The following is a 17,798-nucleotide window of genomic DNA, read 5'->3' on the forward strand; positions in this document are numbered from 1 at the left end:
TAGTGAGCTCCTGTTGCTCTGTCCCAGCTCCTGCTAACCTAGCAGTTTGAAAGCATACCAGCACGAGTAGATAAATAGGTACCAGTGTGGCAGGAAGGTAAACAGCATTTCCATAGGCTCTGGCACTTGTCACAATGTCCTATTGTGCTAGAAGTGGTTTAGTCCTGCTGGCCACATGACCCAGAAAGCTGTCTGCGGAGAAACGCCAGCTCCCTCGGCCTGAAAGCGAGATGAGCGCCGCAACCCCATAGTCACTTTTGACTGGACTTAACCATCCAGGGGTCCTTTACCTTTCTACCCATTACTCCAGTGAAGACTGTTTACTTGCATATATTTGCATATATTTAGAATAATATCTAACAGGTACAACTTTGACTTTTATCTAGTGCTAGTACTTCAGATCCACCGACAGCCAACATCAAACCAACTCCTGTTGTATCTACTCCAAGCAAAGTGTCAGCAGCTGCAATAGCTGGGAACAAATCGACCCCAAGGGCCAGCATCCGCCCAATGTTGACTCCAACAACTGTCACAAATCCTACATCTACCCCAACGGCCACAGTTATGCCGACAACACAGGTGGAAACTCAGGAAGGTACATTACTGATCAAAAGGCTTAACAATGTACATGTTGAATAGTCTTTTTTTTAATGTGTAATTTCTAGGATTCTATATGCCTGTGCTGGTCCCGTGGGTTACCCGAGAGGCGAGGTCCAAGTCCGGTCCGTGGTCAAAGGTGCAACGTGGAGGCAGTCCATAGTAGCTGAAGCTGGGTGCAGGGCAGGGAATTGGGTGAAGTCAGGGACAGGCATGCAAGCAGGGAGTCAGGGCGGGCCAGGAGCTCAGACAGGAAAGCAGGACAGGGTTCAGGCAGGAGCTAGCAACCAACAATGTTGCTCCCGCAACTTGGGTCTGGGGCTGGCTGGCTTTTATCTGCCCCGAGGCATTAGGGCGGCCCCGATCCTCAGGTGACTTGTCTCTCCTGGCCTGGAGGCGAGCACTCCTCCTGCGGGAACTTAGTTCCCTCTGCCTCTCTGCCCTGAGCCTCTGCAGCTCAGGAGAGGCTGGACGGTTACCAGACCCAGAGGCAACCTCAGTTTCCTCTGACGGGGCTGAGAGCAGAGCACCTGCAGGCAGTGGGTCCTCCATCACCTCAGGAGCAAGACCAGACTCAGCTGATGCCTGCACCTGAGGATCCAGCACAGGTGAGGACCCTTCAGGCTCAGGCCCCAGCCCCGGCTCAGCTAGTTCTGGAGGCGGGGAATCCTGTGCAGGCTGGGATCCCTCAGGTTCAGCATCTGAGTCCAAATCCCAGGCCATCACAATGCCACTGCATCAAAAGCATTAGAACACAGAGGCATATTTTGCCTCCTGTACTGTTTGTGAAGACATTCAATTCCTAAAGCGAGGAAACCCTTCTGATGGTTGAGGTTGGGATTTGATAGAATGAACCTCATAACATAAAGTGCCCTAGGTGGTGCTTTTTCTGGGGGGACGCAGGGGGACGCATACCCCTAAAATTTTTGTGAATCTTTGTACTTTTGTCCATTTACTGTATTTATTTTTACCAATTTGAACCATAAAATGGTGGTTTTCTTGAGTCAAAATGAGAGTACCCGAAACATTTTTTTAGGAAAAAACCACTGGCCCTAGGGTGGAACGTTCATGGTTGCAATCCCGGTTCTTGGGATGTTCCTATATCAAGGATTTTGTGGAACCTCAGTGCTCTTCTTAAAAATTAAACCCTGAAAATCTATATTGCTTTTTGTAGAAATGGAAAACTTCCACTGTAGTTGCAAAAACCAGTTTGAATTTTGAAAATGCCGAAGGGAAAGAAACAGGAAGTGAGGAACAGTACACAGAAATGCCTAGATCCGTTTGTCTTCTCAAAGGTAGTTAATAGAAAAGAATAATGCTGAAGTAGGCAGGCGATGGGTTTGTCGTGTTCATTAAAGTAGCATGCGTGTTAACTTCCATGCAGCTGAAATACACAATTCTGGTTTGTAGAAAGGACTGTCCCCTAATCTATAGGTTGTGAGGCATTTCCCTTGATTCTGTTGTCAGCGCCGCTCACCTTAAATATAAAAGGAAGTGAGATGGAATTTATTTCAGAGCTGCGTAGCAGCCTGAACCCCGGACCACGGCTATAGCTTTCTCATTTTTGAAAAAGTTGAATATTATGTGGCTGGAACTAACGGTTACAACAATTTTATTTCAGCTATGCAGTCGGAAGGACCAGTCGAACATGTTCCAGTCTATGGAAGCACAAGTGGTTCTGTGCGATCCACCAGCCCCAACGTCCAGACCTCTCTCTCCCAGCCCATCTTGACAGTTCAGCAGCAAACTCAAGCGACAGCTTTTGTCCAGCCCACTCAGCAGAGCCATCCTCAGATAGAACCAGCCACTCAAGATCCACCCCCCACAATTTTGGAGGTAGTGCAGAGCTCACAGATAGAAAGACCGTCTACTTCGACAGCAGTATTTGGCACAGGTTGGTTAAATTTCCTAGATTAGAAGCATTCAGGGCTTCGCCAGGACAGTTTTGCTTCTGTAGACTTGGGGAAAGCACTAAATAAACTTTGCTTTTTATTTAAATATATAATTTTGAATTAGAGTTAAAAGAAGTAATTTTAAAGTGCCAGCATCAGTCTTTAAGGTGCTCCTCAAAAAAGAAAGCCACAATTGTTTGTTTTTCTTTGTGCCTTGGGCTAAGTGTGCTTTGAATTTAATGAAATTTTCTCCTTAAGTTTCAGCTACGCCAAGTTCTTCTTTACCCAAACGCTCCCGCGAGGAAGAAGATGATAGCACAGTTGAAAACTCAGACCAAATTCCTGAGGAGATGGTTGATATGCCTCTTGCAAAGAAAATGAGAAGTGTTCAAAGAGTTGGGCCAGAGGTTTGTAAGAAGAAGAACGGCACTAATTTAGTTGTGTTTGGTTATGCGTATCGCAACTGGGCTAGGAGAAGAGGGGAAATTGTCCCAGAAAGCTGGCTTTTGAAAGCTCTGAAGCATTTGGAATGGGCGGTGACAAACCTGTCACATCACCCAGTGTCAAATACAATTGGCAGGTTCTGTTGGCTAGGGTGGCTTGTTCTGCTTGTATTTGACTGCAGGCTTCTCATTTTTAGTGTCCGAATTTCCATGATATGTGTGCAAACCTTCACTGGGTCAAACTAGAAGTGATGTGAATTGTGTGTACATTTTTTGTTACGTAAAAATCAGGTGCTGAGGAAAGTCTGAGCAGCGTTGGGAATGGGGACGGGGAATTTCTCCCTTCCATTGCCTTGCCAAAATTTCCCTCTTCAAAGCTTCTACATTTCCAAGAGAAATTTTATTGCCGCCAATGAAGGCTTCTTTAGAAATGCAGATAGCAGCTGTAGAGACGTGATACTTGGTCAGGGACTTGGTCACGAAAGAGCCCTGAGGCTGCTCATTATTGCCCCGATCGTCTATGTACATGCCAAATAATATGCAATTTGAATTACATTTATGGTATTAACATCACATCTACTTGGGTCCAGGGATACCAAACGTACTTGGTGTCTTTTCAAATGTAATACTTTTCTCTGAAATCATGACACCATCAAATGATGAGGAATCAAGTAGTTGCAGGTCAAACGATCCACATTCCTGTTTTGAGCAAGCCACTAGTGTAAATAAGAAATAAATCACATTTGTGCAATAATGAACTATAGAAGATGTGGAAAATCCTCTTCTTGATGATTGGGTTTTTTTTCTGTTCTGTTCATAACTACCTAGATTGTAGAGCATTGACTTTAGTGTGAATTTTGAGTTGGTTCTCATAGATAGGTGGAATACAGTGGTACCTCCGGTTACATACGCTTCAGGTTACAGGCGCTTCAGGTTAAAGACTCTGCTAACCCAGAAATAGTACCTCGGGTTAAGAACTTTGCTTTAGGATGAGAACAGAAATCGTGCTCTGACGGCGCGGCGGCAGCAGGAGGCCCCATTAGCTAACGTGGTGCTTCAGCTTAAGAACAGTTTCAGGTTAAGAACGGACCCCCGGAACGAATTAAGTACGTAACCAGAGGTACCACTGTAGTTGCTTAAAGATTTGCTGCTATGTTTTTGCCTTGTACAGTGAAGAAACCCAAGTAGAACATTATATGCATGGCATGTATTGCTGGTGATCTTGACGTTTTCCCCATCATCTCACTTAAATTAGTGTTAACAAATTGACGTCATGTTTCAGGAGGAAGTGACTGCGGAAGAAAGCACAGATGGAGAAATAGAAGCTCAAGCCTACAATCAGGATTCTCAGGATTCCATTGGAGAAGTAAGCGAGTCTTTCTCTAACCAGAGGAACATTTTGAATCTCATGCTTATGCCATGGCAGGATTCAGAAAAGTCTGTGTGTATAAGCTGGGCTGGGGTTCCCAAGATCGCACTGCTCCAGAGTCCTTTGACCTTTATTCATGTGATCTGCTGGCAAGAGGAATAGTAAAAAAGAGTGTGCTGGGCACATTTCTTCAGACCAGAGGCTAAGCGGGGGGGGGGGGGGAGGTGTCGCCCCGGGTGTCATCCCTGAGGGGGTGCCCAAGGGATCCAGCCCATGCGTGGATCACGGTGGCACCCCCTTGGGCAAATTGCTGCAGCGCCGTGTGCACAGATCACAGCATCACCCCCCTGGGTGGATTGCCCTGTCCCTGTGGGTGGATCACCCTGCTCCCGCTGTTCCGGGTGCCAGCTAGCAAGCTACGCCTTTGCTTCAGACCAATCCAGTTCCTTTATATTTAGCTATAAAGCTGATTTCTGACCAGTAGAGAGCACTTCAACTGTTGCAATGAAAGATGCGCCCCACTGTAAAGGTAAAGGGACCCCTGACCGTTAGGTCCAGTCGTGAACGACACTGGGGTTGCGGCGCTCATCTCGCTTTACTGGCCGAGGGAGCCGGCGTTTGTCCTCAGACAGCTTCCGGGTCATGTGGCCAGCATGATTAAGCCTCTTCTGGTGAAACCAGAGCAGCGAACGGAAATGCCGTTTACCTTCCCGCCAGAGCGGTACCTATTTATCTACTTGCACTTTGACGTGCTTTCGAACTGCTAGGTTGGCAGGAGCTGGGACCAAGCAACAGGAGCTCACCCCATTGTGGGGATTTGATTCGCCGACCTTCTGATCGGCGAGTCCTAGGCTTTGTGGTTTAGACAACAGCACCACGGCACCCCACTGTAGTGATAATCAATAGGAAGGTTTCTGTAGAATTCAATGGTGAATATTATACTGGGGGAGGGAGGTTCTGATGGGAAGATTTAAAGGGCCACATTACCTTTTTACATTATTGGCTGACACACAGTTCCACTAGTTCTATAAAAATTCCCAGGTGACTCATAATAAAATTCTACTTTTCCTTAAGAGGCATATTGTCTGTCGGATGTTCCAAAAGATAACATCAGCTGTACTTCCGCTGCAATAGACACCCTTTAAGTGCTTTATGTTCTGAAACATAAATGTTTGTGAAGTTTTTACGTGACAGCGTGTGCTGCTCAGTTTTAATTTAACTTAGTCACAAACACAACCTAGCTGTACTGAAAAGGAGCATGTTATGTTACTGTGAATTAGGTTATTCTCAGATCTTCATCCAGTTGTGCATGCTTTGTTTTCAAATGCCTAAAAGTGAGGAAAAATTTAAGCTTGTTATTACTTTGCTATTAGCAGGGTCTTCCTTACAGAGTTCAGGGGAAAAAATATTAAATAAGCGTACTCTTGAGCGAGAAGCCTGAACAGTGCTTTTTTTCTGACCAAGGTTCTCCAAATATACAGTGTATGGCCTAAGATTAGTATTCTTGCTCCTTTTGCAAGAAACAGCACAAGAAAGAAAGAAAGCTTCCTGGCAAGTAATAGTCCCAGCTAAAGTAAACTTTGATTACACTGACAATAGGATCCGGAGTATTGACACACTTCAAGTCTTTCTGGTTGGCAAACTAGAAATTTTGGCTCAAAATCAGATCACATAGACTTTTCATATAATATCGGCATATAGCAAACGGCTTTAAATCCTGGAGGTACTCCTGTTGGCATTACTTTGGGTTTTATTCGATTTGTCTTGACTTAGGGTGTAACACAAGGGGACTACACTCCCATGGAAGACAGCGAGGAGACTTCTCAGTCCCCACCAATAGATCTTCAGTCAGATCAGCAGAACACAACATCGTCCCAGGATGGCCAGGGCAAGAGAGATGATGTCATTGTTATCGACAGTGACGATGAAGAGGATGAGGATGAAGAAAACGATGGCGAAGCAGAAGTATGTGTGGGTGTTTTGTAAAATAAAAATGATATTTCTACACAGCATAAGTTGCTACTCGTTTGTTGCACATAAATTACAAGGGCTCTACAGTCCTTTTCAAGAGTGTTTGATATTGGTTGTGGGTTGTTGTTTTGCATTCCCTGTAAAAGTGTGTATTGCACATCTTAAAATGCCTTAGACTAGCAGAAGAGTACTTTTCCAAGCCAATAAGGCAGTTCACCTTAAAATCTTTATCTTCCTCAGTGCACACCAAGAAAAAGAAGGCTGTGCATGTTTAAATATTCACTCTTCCCCTAAGCGTTAAATTTTTACTACCTGAATCGGATATAGTTTGCAGAAAATTTAGAATGATATTTTGGTCCCCCTTCCCTTTTTTTAAATACAGTTCTTAATTATTATCAGGTACATAAGGGTCTGGAAGAGGGATCTGGAGTTGTGTAGGTTGAGTATGCCGTGGCTGCAGCCTAGCTGATGCCACCATTAAAATGTATGAATTTTGACTCAGATGCAGATGGCAGCGACACTTTCGTACTCCCTGCTCTAAGACCATTTCCCCTTTGCACACTGCATCTGAGGGCCAAAACTTCTAAATCCCTGCTAATAATCGCAGCTCCGTGCAAGAGCTCAGTCCTCTTTCATTACTCGCACCGCGTCCCACTTTTCTTCACATCAGGAAGCAAATGATTCTGAACAAAATTTTGAAATGGGTCTGTTTAATTTCTCAAATGTTAATTGTTGCATTAGGAGTATGAAGACGAGGAAGAGGATGACGAGGATGATGAAGATGAAGACACAGGAATGGGAGATGAAGGTGATGATAGCAATGAAGGCACTGGGAGCGTCGATGGCAATGATGGATATGAAGCGGACGATGCAGAGGTAAAAACTGCAGGCAAAATTGTATGTTTGGCAGATAATTGTCATGTTATACTGACAGTGCATCTAGTTTGATCCCAAGGAGAAAATGTTTCTCAAAGCGAATGGAAGACCAGCGGGAATAGCAACGTAGGTTGTAGCTTGCCGACTGTTTTAAAGCACAGCAGAGGTTAAAAGGAGGGATTGTAAAATCTTAAAGAGATAGTAATTTAATTTAAGAAGCTCTCAATACCTCGGATCTTTTGATGGTCTCTTTCAGGGGACTGATGGAATGGACCCCAGTACAGAAACGGAAGAGAGCATCGCTGGAGGGGAGAGCAGCCAGAGAGCAGCTGACTCTCAAAATTGTGGTATGGCTCATTTTCACTGAATTCTGTGTTTCTGGGGTTGCGGGGGGCAGAGGAAGGAAAGGAAGCAACGTGTCCTGTTGTAATTCCGCTTCAACAAAAAATCTGTCCTTTTGCATGCTTCCCTTTTGCTGATAATGAAATGAAACAAAGTTCATTGCAGCAAACGGGGTGGACTTTGGCCTTTCAGATTTCAGCGGCGCCCTGTGCCAAGCCAAAATTTGGCGCCTTTCGTTCTGTTCAATTCACTGTGTCATAATTGCGACACCCTGCAGTGCAGCCCACCCCGTTTCTGTGCCCTGTGCAGCGGAATCAGTCATTGTGCCCTATATCTTTTTTCTTTTTCAAAAGTTTGACTTCCCCCTCTTTCTGCAGTTCCTTAAATTTATTTCTTAATATCTTCTCATATCCAAATTCATTTAATTTGCTCCTTGAATTATCTACTTTAAATATATACTCCTATGAAACTGCAGGTTATTACAATAATCCTGCCAATGTTTTTATCCGTTTGCAATTTATCTGTAAATATTCAAGAAACCATTTCCGTTCTTTTATAAAAAGTTTGTTGTCTTGATTTCTTACCCTTCCGGTAAGTTTCGCCATTTCTGCATATTCCATAAGTTTTTGTTCCCCTTTTTCCTTTGCTAGGACTTCTGCTTCTTTCCATTTTGGGGCAAGTAGAATTCTTGCTGCTATAGTAGCATACATTAATAAATTTCTATACAATTTAGGTAGTTCTCTTCCTATACCGTATTTTTCGCCCTATAGGATGCACCGGCCCATAGGACGCACCTAGTTTTTTTTGGGGGGGGAACAAGGGGGGGATTATTCCCCCCCCCCAGGTTTGCGCAGCCATCCCCAAGCTAGAAGAGGGAGACGGAGCGCTCCGTCTCCCTCTTCTGCCTTCAGGGACAGCCTCTCTAGCCTCCATGGGGCAGCGGCTTGCCCCGCTGTTCCCCGAGTTTGTGGGGCTGGCAGGGGAGAGAAGCAAGCTTGCTTCTTCCCCCGGCCAGCCTCCAGATCAGCTCGGGGGATAACGGGGTGGCGGCGCTCCGCCTCCCCACTATCCCCCGAGCTTGTGGGGCTGGCGGGGGGGGGAGCAAGCTTGCTTCTCCCCCCCGCCAGCCTCCAGATTGGGTCAAGGAATAGGGGGTGGCGGTGCTGCACCTCCCCGCTGTCCCCCGAGCTTTTGGGCTTCAGGCTGCAGCCTGCAAGCCTTGCGAGCCCGCGGGACCTCCCGCCGGGCTTGCAAGACTTGCGGATAGCTTCCTGAAAGCCTGCATTCACCCCATAGGACGCACACACATTTCCCCTTCATTTTTGGAGGGGGAAAAGTGCGTCCTATAGGGCGAAAAATACGGTAATTCCCAAAAGAAAGCTTTTGGGGGTTCTTTTACAAAGATTTATTTTGAACATCCTTTTCAATTCATTATACATCATTTCCCAGGAAGCTTTATCCATAGTACAAGACCACCACATACGATAAAAAGAACCTTCTTTCTCTTTACATTTCCAGCACTTGTTTGATTTAGATTTATACATTTTTGCCACTGTTAGATATCAACAATAGATCATTTTCATATCATTTTCTCTTAAACTGTAACATGCTGTAAATTTTATATCCATATTGCACAGTGTCTATATCCACTCCTGCAGCAAATGGATGAGTGAAAGGGCTAGAAATGATTCGCTACAGAGATTGGGGTTACGAATGCCTTTTTCTAAATGTATATTTCTTTATTACAAGGTGACGGGAGCGCAGGCGCAGCAGAGTCTACGTTTTCTCAGGAAAGCCCGAGGGAACAGCAGCCAACATCTGCTTCGGAGAGACAGACACCACGCCCACCTCGACCTCATCCCTTGCCCCCGCGGCTGACTATTCACGCTATTCCTGCTCCACCGCAGGAGCTGGGACCACCAGTACAGGTACGGAAACCACTTGGATTCTGAATTTTATTTTGTGCATTTGGCAAACTGTTCTTAGGTGGATCCTCTTCAGCTGAAATATGAGCATCTGTGTTAAATTGCCATACCTGGACGTTGTTTTATCTTGCCCTTAAAGCTGATAGTCGCTTTGTGCAGAAAGAGCAGTACAGTGATACCTCGGGTTACAGACGCTTCAGGTTACAGACTCTGCTAACCCAGAAATATTACCTCGAGTTAAGAACTTTGCTTCAGGATAAGAACAGAAATTGTGCTCCAGCAGTGCGGCGGCAGTGGGAGGCCCCGTTAGCTAAAGTAGTGTTTCAGGTTAAATACATTTTCAGGTTAAGAACGGACCTCTGGAATGAATTAAGTTCTTAACCCGAGGTACCACTGTACAAGTGTTCAGGAATGCAGCAACAACAACAACATATTATTATTATTATTATTATTATTATTATTATTATTATTATTATTATTATTATTATTAATACCCCGCCCATCTGGCTAGGTCTGCCCAACAGAATATTAAAAACATGATAAAGCATCAAACATTAAAAATTTCCCTAAAGAGGGCTGCCTTCAGATGTCTTCTAAAAGTCAGATAGTTGTTTATTTCCTTGACATCTGATGGGAGGGCGTTCCACAGGGTGGGTGTTTTGAAATTGTAACCCATTTAAACTAAAAAAACAAAAACAAAACCCAGCAAGAACAGCAGCTAAGAAACCTCATAGCATTTCTTCACAGTGGCAAGAGCAATGGTCTTTATTCTTTTCTTTTTTAAAAAAAAAGTCAATCCAAGACAATTGATTATACAAGTGAACGGTTGTGACTTTTAGGATTGTTGCTGTTTATAAAATAAGCTATCTTTTGTTTTAGAAGGGGGACAAGTATTGCAATTACCGTATTTTTCGCCCCATAGGGCACACCGGCCCATAGGGCGCACCTAGGTTTTTTTGGGGTGAAATAAAGAAAAAAAATTATTTCCCCCTCCCCAGGCGTGGGGCTGGGGCGGGGTAAGCCCGAGCTTCCCCCGACCCCAGTCCCCAGAACAGGTTGCTATCCGCAAGCCTAGGGAGCCCAGCGGGAAGTTACGCTGGTCTCCCCAGACTTGCAGATATCTGCCCGAAGCCTGGAGAGCGAGAGGGGTTGGTGCGCACTGACCCCTCTCGCTCTCCAGGCTTCAGCGAAAGCCTGCATTCACCCCATAGGACGCACACACATTTCCCCTTCATTTTTGGAGGGGGAAAAGTGCGTCCTATGGGGCGAAAAATACGGTACTTGCCCAGAGTCCTAGATTCTCTTTGCAAATGGCTCTGTATCTCCTAAGAGGAAGGTGCCGTTTGACTGCTGGGATGGCTCAGCCAGTAGAACATGAGACTCTTAATCTCAGGGTTGTGGGTTTGGGCAAAAGATTCCTGCATTACAGGGTTGTTGGACTAGGTGACTCTCGTGGTCCCTTCCAACTCTACAATTCTACTCTATAAGAATGAAAGCAAACCAGGGCAGGTTTGCCTGCCGTGTTTTTCCTTTTCATGGTCTATGATGGTGAGCTGTTCTGCCACTCCTGATTGTTTTTGTGTGGTGCCATTGGTATACTCTGGCACGCGGGTGGCGCTGTGGGTTAAACCACAGAGCCTAGGTCTTGCCAATCAGAAGGTCGGCGGTTCGAATCCCCGCAACGGGGTCAGCTCCCCTGCTCCTGCCCACAGTTCGAAAGCACGTCAAAGTGCAAGTAGATAAATAGGTACCACTCAGGCGGGAAGGTAAACGGCATTTCCGTGCACTGCTCTGGTTCGCCAGAAGCGGCTTAGTCATGCTGGCCACATGACCCAGAAGCTGAACGCCGGCTCCCTCGGTCAATAAAGCGAGATGAGCGCCGCAACCCCAGAGTCGGTCACGACTGGACCTAACGGTCAGGGGTCCGTTTACCTTTACTATCGGTATACTCAGTTTAAGGGGGGTGGTCATAAAAGGGGAATTTCAAGGAGCCAGCTATTAAGAGCTTGGGGTGTATTTGGCCAGTGGCCCTGCGGGTTCCCCACCTAAATGTGTACTGACGCATTTGACATTTTCTTGGCCATACAGAGAATTCCAATGCCGCGGAGGCAGTCTGTAGGACGTGGACTTCAGCTAACCCCTGGCATAGGTGGCATGGTAAGTAGTAGAGTTTCTAAACATTTTCTGCTATGGGTACAATTGAAACTTCAGTTAATCAAGATTGTGTGGTGGACTGTTTCGTTTATATGCAGGGAGCATTTGAGAGAGAACTGAGTAGCCACATGGTAGCCTCCTGCCCTCAACAGAGCACGTTACTCAAATTAATAATCCAATAGATGCAGCTAAAAAAGCAGGATGTTTCTACGATAACTTGTCTGCCTCTTCAGCACAAAGTCTTGCACCTTTTCTTTGGAATACTGTCCTTGAAAGTATTTGTCAGCTGAATTTCCACGTTTCGGTTATTCCTCAGATTATGGATTGGGCATATATACAGAAATCGGACGTCATTTTATTACACCAAGCGAGATATTAAGAGGAAATGGCTGTTTAAAAATGTGTAGCAATAGGAATACAGTCATACCGTGGATCCCAAACGCCTTGGTACTCGGACGTTTTGGCTCCCAAACGCCGCAAACCCGGAAGTGAGTGTTCCGGTTTGCGAACATTCTTTGGAACCCGAAAGTCCCGACGGGGCTTCCGATTGGCTGCAGGAACCTCCTGCAGCCAATCAGAAGCCGCGCTTTGGTTTCTGAACGTTTTGGAAGTCGAAGGGACTTGCGGAATGGATTCCGTTTCACTTCCAAGGTACGACTGTGGTTGTTGAGTTCGCTTGTCATTTTAATGTCTTCTTCTTCAGCAGCAACACTTTTTTGATGATGAGGACAGGACTGTTCCAAGCACCCCAACGTTAGTGGTACCTCATCGCACAGATGGATTTGCAGAAGCGATTCAGTAAGTGGCACCTTCAGTTACCTAGTAATAATGAGCTATGAAAGTCAAAATACCGAAACAATTCCTGCCAGGGGCCTGGCCAGCAATTTTCTCTAACCATTCTTGGGCAGCTATACTCTGTTTCCACAGCACAATACTTAATTTCACTTAATTTTGACATTTTAGTGTATTTTTTGTCTCTGTGGAAGCCGCCCAGAGTGGCTAGGGAAACCCAGCCAGATGGGTGGGGTACAAATAATAAATTATTATTATTATTATTATTAAGTTTTGAAATAAATACTGCATGACCTCCTGTCATTGGATAATAGTATTCTTCAAGTGTTTAGAAATTCTCAGCATCTCTCCTCTTTTGAAGGATATGCATAAATTGTTTACTCAGTCAGGCCCTTACCTATAGGAAGACTCATATGGAAACACGTCGCAGAAATGAGTTTTCTGCTCCAGCCAACCACTGCTGTTTGGTTCCTTTGTTTGTTCCTTTTCTTCTCCCCCATTTATCCCACTAAGGGGCAGCAAACGTATGATTGATAAACTGACTGCAACTTTTATTCTAGCTCTCCTCAGGTGGCTGGAGTTCCTAGATTCAGGTTTGGACCTATTGAAGATATGCCACAAACCTCGGGCCAGTCAGATCTCGGTCAGCTTGCATCGCAAGGAGGTACAGATATTCAGTCCTCTCTTTCTGTTTTATATTCAGTGGAGTTCTGGTTTGGTTCTTTGGTCCTTGAATTTTTTTTTGTCTTTAAATTCCATTTTACAAGCAGAAAGTGGGTGCAAATTGTCTCTACTTCTTGCTTTTTTTGTATGAAAGGGACACTATGCTCTTTGAATCTCAATCATACAACTTGGGTTGGCTGTGCCTCCATGTGAAGGAGGAAAATCACCTTAAAACTCTACTCAAGGTGCACAGAACTACCTGGGAGGTTCTTTAGTACCTGGCCAGTACCATATAAAAAACAAACTGGTTCAGATGATTCATTACTTTGGTGGCTAGATATTATTCTGTTGTAGCTCCCTCAGTTTGTTGTTGTTGTTTAGTTGTGTCCTACTCTTCGTGACCAGAGCACATCAGGCACTCCTGTCTTCCACTGCCTCCCGCAGCTTGGTCAAACTCATGTTTGTAGCTTCGAGAACACTGTCCAACCATCTCGTCCTCTGTCGTCCCCTTCTCCTTGTGCCCTCCATCTTTCCCAGCATCAGGGTCTTTTCCAGGGAGTCTTCTCTTCTCATGAGGTGGACAAAGTATTGGAGCCTCAGCTTCAGGATCTGTCCTTCCAGTGAGCACTCAGGGCTGATTTCCTTCAGAATGGATAGGTTTGACCTTCTTGCAGTCCATGGGACTCTCAAGAGTCTCCTCCAGCACCACAATTCAAAAGCATCAATTCTTCGGTGATCAGCCTTCTTTGCCGTCCAGCTCTCACTTCCATACACCACTACTGGGAACCTCAGTTTAACTTCTCTCAAATTGCTTGCAGGTTTGGGAATGTATGAAACACCACTCTTCCTCGCCCATGAAGAAGAATCAGGAGGTCGCAGTGTCCCAACAACTCCACTTCAGGTTGCGGCACCTGGTGAGTTTGGGGGATTTCCCTCATATCTTGATTCTACAGCTTTGAGCATATAATGGTTGATAACATGGGTACTCTTTTGTTCCGATAGTCTTCCTGAAAATGCAGCTCTATTGGGAACTTATCAGGTTGGTTGGTTGGTTGGTTGGTTGGTTGCATGGTTGGTTTTACTGTACAGCTGCTTATTTAAGAAATGCATATACAGTGGTACCTCAGGTTACAGATGCTTCAGGTTACATATGCTTCAGGTTATAGACTCCGCTAACCCAGAAATAGTACCTCAGGTTAGGAACTTTGCTTCAGGATGAAAACAGAAATTGTGCTCCGGTGGCGCAGCAGCAGCAGGAGGCCCCATTAGCTAAAGTGGTGCTTCAGGTTAAGAACAGTTTCAGGTTAAGAACGGACCTCCGGAACGAATTAAGTATGTAACTAGAGGTACCACTGTAGTTACGCTTTTAACTTTCTCCTAAAAATGCCTTTTGTGTGGTTCCCAGGTAAGAGTTCAGGGCCAACTCTCTTGCAAGAAATCGGTTGGAGGCAGGGAGGCAAGAATTCATAATGCAACACTAACAATATAAAACAGGACAAAAAAATTCCTTCCAGTAGCACCTTAAAGACCAACTAAGTTAGTTCTTGGTATGAGCTTTCGTGTGCATGCACACTTCTTAAGATACACTGAAACAGAAGTTACCAGACCCTTCTATATAGTGAGAAGGTGGGGAGGGGTATTACTCAGAAGGGTGGTAGGAATGGGTGATTGGCAGATAGCTGTGATGAGCCTGTTGATGACTCTTAACGACTGCAATAGGTCTTACAGGAAAAAGCAAGGGGTGAGAAGGTGAAAAATGGCTTTGTCATGTATAATGAGATAAGAATCCAATGTCTTTGTTCAGACCAGGTCTCTCCATGGTTTTAAGTTTGGTAATAAGTTGCAATTCAGCAGCTTCTCTTTCCAGTCTATTTCTGAAATTCCTTTGTAGTAAAACAGCTACTTTGAGATCTTGTATAGAATGTCGTGAGAGATTGAAGTGTTCTCCTACTGGTTTCTCTGTCTTGTGATAAGAACTAACCAAGAACTAACTTAGTTGGTCTTTAAGGTGCTACTGGAAGGAATTTTTTTTGTTTTGACTATGGCAGACCAACACGGCTACCTATCTGTAACTGGAAATATAAAACAGGGTTAGCCAACACCACACTCTTCAGATGCTGGATTCCAGCTTTTAATGCTAGCCCCAGCTAGCACAGCCCAATGATCAGGGGTGATGGGAGTCATCCATATGAAGGGCGTCATGTTACCTATGCCCAATATTAAATGCAGGCAACTCCCAGTTTGTGTGTGTGTTAACTTTCTGAGGCACCACACAGTTATGTGAAACCGTGCATTTTTGAAACAGCATTGGGAAAGCCTGCAAACACTCTGGAAACCCTTTACAGAACCAGTAGCACTTACCAGATGTCCAACGTTCAATGCAAGGGCTCCTGGCATTGCACTTGCAAAGGCTCGTGGGATTGCTAGGTGCTGTTTTTTTCTCCTTTCTGGGCTCTTTTAGGACTGTTTCTTCACTTCCCGGTTCGGCACGTGCTGTCACACACCAATTAGACACACATTGATTGGTTGTTGCCTCTCGGTCAAATGGTCTGGAAGGGGGGGGTGGGACCCTGGGGAGGCTGAGTAGCATAAACGAATGCCCGATTGCACTTCTGGTCTCATCAGAGCTTCCTCTGTCCTCGCTGATGTCCCCTTCAAGCTCTGGGGAGGGGCTCCTCATGAGCCATGAGGACTCTCCAGCCCTCTCCTGCCATTTCCAGGGTTGAATTAAATTACGAAAATATTTCCCGGCGCCACACCTAAATGGGGGGGGGGGACCTTTATAGCAATCTTGTCTACAAAGTGTGATGTAGTAGTAGTAGTAGTAGTAGTAGTAGTAGTAGTAGTAGTAGTAATATATGTAAAAACTGTCTTGAACAAAAAAAATCCTTACCACACCCTCAGCACCAGGGTAGTCTTTAAAAAAAACAGGAAGAAAAATCCAAATGTGCAGTCACAGAACATTCTGAGAATGTGCTGGGTGATGATGATAGTAATAATAATGATGATGATGATGATTTATTTATACCCCGCCCATCTGGCTGAGTTTCCCCAGCCACTCTGGGCGGCTTCCAATCGAGTGTTAAAAACAATACAGCATTAAATATTAAAAACTTCCCTAAACAGGGCTGCCTTCAGATGTCTTTTAAAGATAAGATAGCTGCTTATTTCCTTCACATCTGAAGGGAGGGCATTCCATAGGGCGGGCGCCACTACCAAGAAGGCCCTCTGTCTGGTTCCCTGTAACCTCACTTCTCGCAATGAGGGAACTGCCAGAAGGCCCTCGGCGCTGGATCTCAGTCTCTGGGCTGAACGATGGGGGTGGAGACGCTCCTTCAGGTATACAGGACCGAGGCTGTTTAGGGCTTTAAAGGTCAGCACCACATGCTTGGATGCAAGGAAAGCATGAGAGGTTTCTAGGGAATCAAAGACTCCAGTCTTCTCTGGGATTTTGGTGTCTCCTCACTTTCCAATATATCTCTCTCAAATCAAGTTTCTATACATTATTCCACAATCCAAAACTGCCTCCCCCCGCCACACACAGGTAAAGTTCTACAAGCCATACCTGCATGGAGCATGAGACTCCCAAACCCAAACACAGCCCACCAGCCGTATATTACTGTGACCTAACGGATCAGGCTATGGCAGGCTTTACAGCCAGGCCTGTACTAACGTGAAGTGTGCTAGTTGTGAAATACAACATGTAATTTTAAAAAATTACGAAGATAAGTGTATCCCACTTAAGGTTTTAATCATTCCAAAGCAAATGTGTTATTTCCTGTGTTCAGAATTTTAGGGGGTTGGCGACGTATCATCCAAGTGTTAGATGGTTCTAGTTTATTCTCTAATCTTTGTTTCAAGTGTCTGTGTTTACTGAAAGCTCCGCTGCTGATGCTTCTGAACATGCTTCCCAGTCTGTCCCAATGGTCACAACATCCACTGGTAACTTATCGACCACTTCAGAATCTGGTACAGGTGATGATGGCGATGAAGTTTTTGTAGAGGCAGAGTCAGAAGGGTAAGCTCAACCATTCAGTTAAGACGATTCTGCACATTGTCTGGCTTGAATGTAACCTTATTTAAATGCCTTTCTCCACATCAATCTGTTATCTTTTTAAAAAAAAACACATTCAATATTTTTTGTCCTAAATGAAAACCTCTAAATTAAGTCAAACTACGACCTAGGAGGCTAGCTTTAAATCCTCACTGGTTGTTGTAAGGGTAATGGAAATCATGTAATTAAAGCTTTTTGAGCTACAGTGGAACCTTGGTTGTCAAACGTAATCCGTTCTGGAAGTCCATTTGACTTCTGAAACGTTCGAAAACCAAGGCGCGGCTTCTGATTGGCGCAGGCGCCCCGGAAACAATAGCTGACAACTGCATCAGACATTTGGCTTCCAAAAAACGTTGGAAAACTGGAACACTTCTGGGTTTTCGGCTTTCAGGAGCCAAAATGTTAGAGTACCAAGGCGTTTGAGAACCAAGGTTCCACTGTACTATATGAATGTTCAGCATTGTGACTTGGTATGGTGAACTGGTATTTCTGTTCCCTCGTTTGCAAGGGGAGGTTTTAACTTCACATTTGAACTGCTTTCAGGCTGCAGTTCTTAAATTGAGTTCCCAGGGCAAGAGAGATAATTGCTTCCATCTGTATTACCGTATTTTTCGCTCTATAAGACGCACCAGACCACAAGACGCACCTAGTTTTTGGAGGAGGAAAACAAGAAAAAAAATATTCTGAATCTCAGAAGCCAGAACAGCAAGAGGGATCACT

General features: G+C 44.9%; 1 protein-coding gene across 2 annotated transcripts in view; it reads left to right on the plus strand.

The window, feature by feature from the left end:
- The window catches only part of TPR (translocated promoter region, nuclear basket protein), a 64,078-nt gene that overhangs the window by 42,633 nt on the left and 3,647 nt on the right, over positions 1 to 17,798 (plus strand). The window contains exons 35-47 of one of the 2 annotated variants that reach the window (XM_081914792.1): positions 387 to 595; positions 2,219 to 2,491; positions 2,748 to 2,896; positions 4,215 to 4,298; positions 6,075 to 6,266; positions 7,014 to 7,148; positions 7,405 to 7,495; positions 9,240 to 9,418; positions 11,504 to 11,572; positions 12,273 to 12,367; positions 12,922 to 13,025; positions 13,843 to 13,938; positions 16,886 to 17,042. In XM_081914792.1, coding sequence (XP_081770918.1) covers positions 387 to 595; positions 2,219 to 2,491; positions 2,748 to 2,896; positions 4,215 to 4,298; positions 6,075 to 6,266; positions 7,014 to 7,148; positions 7,405 to 7,495; positions 9,240 to 9,418; positions 11,504 to 11,572; positions 12,273 to 12,367; positions 12,922 to 13,025; positions 13,843 to 13,938; positions 16,886 to 17,042 — 1,833 coding nt within the window. The remainder of the gene's footprint in view (positions 1 to 386; positions 596 to 2,218; positions 2,492 to 2,747; positions 2,897 to 4,214; positions 4,299 to 6,074; positions 6,267 to 7,013; positions 7,149 to 7,404; positions 7,496 to 9,239; positions 9,419 to 11,503; positions 11,573 to 12,272; positions 12,368 to 12,921; positions 13,026 to 13,842; positions 13,939 to 16,885; positions 17,043 to 17,798) is intronic. The other variant, XM_081914793.1, reaches the window with a different exon arrangement.

Source organism: Podarcis melisellensis (genome assembly GCF_964234715.1).
Source record: "Podarcis melisellensis genome assembly, chromosome: 6".
NCBI lineage: Eukaryota > Metazoa > Chordata > Lepidosauria > Squamata > Lacertidae > Podarcis > Podarcis melisellensis.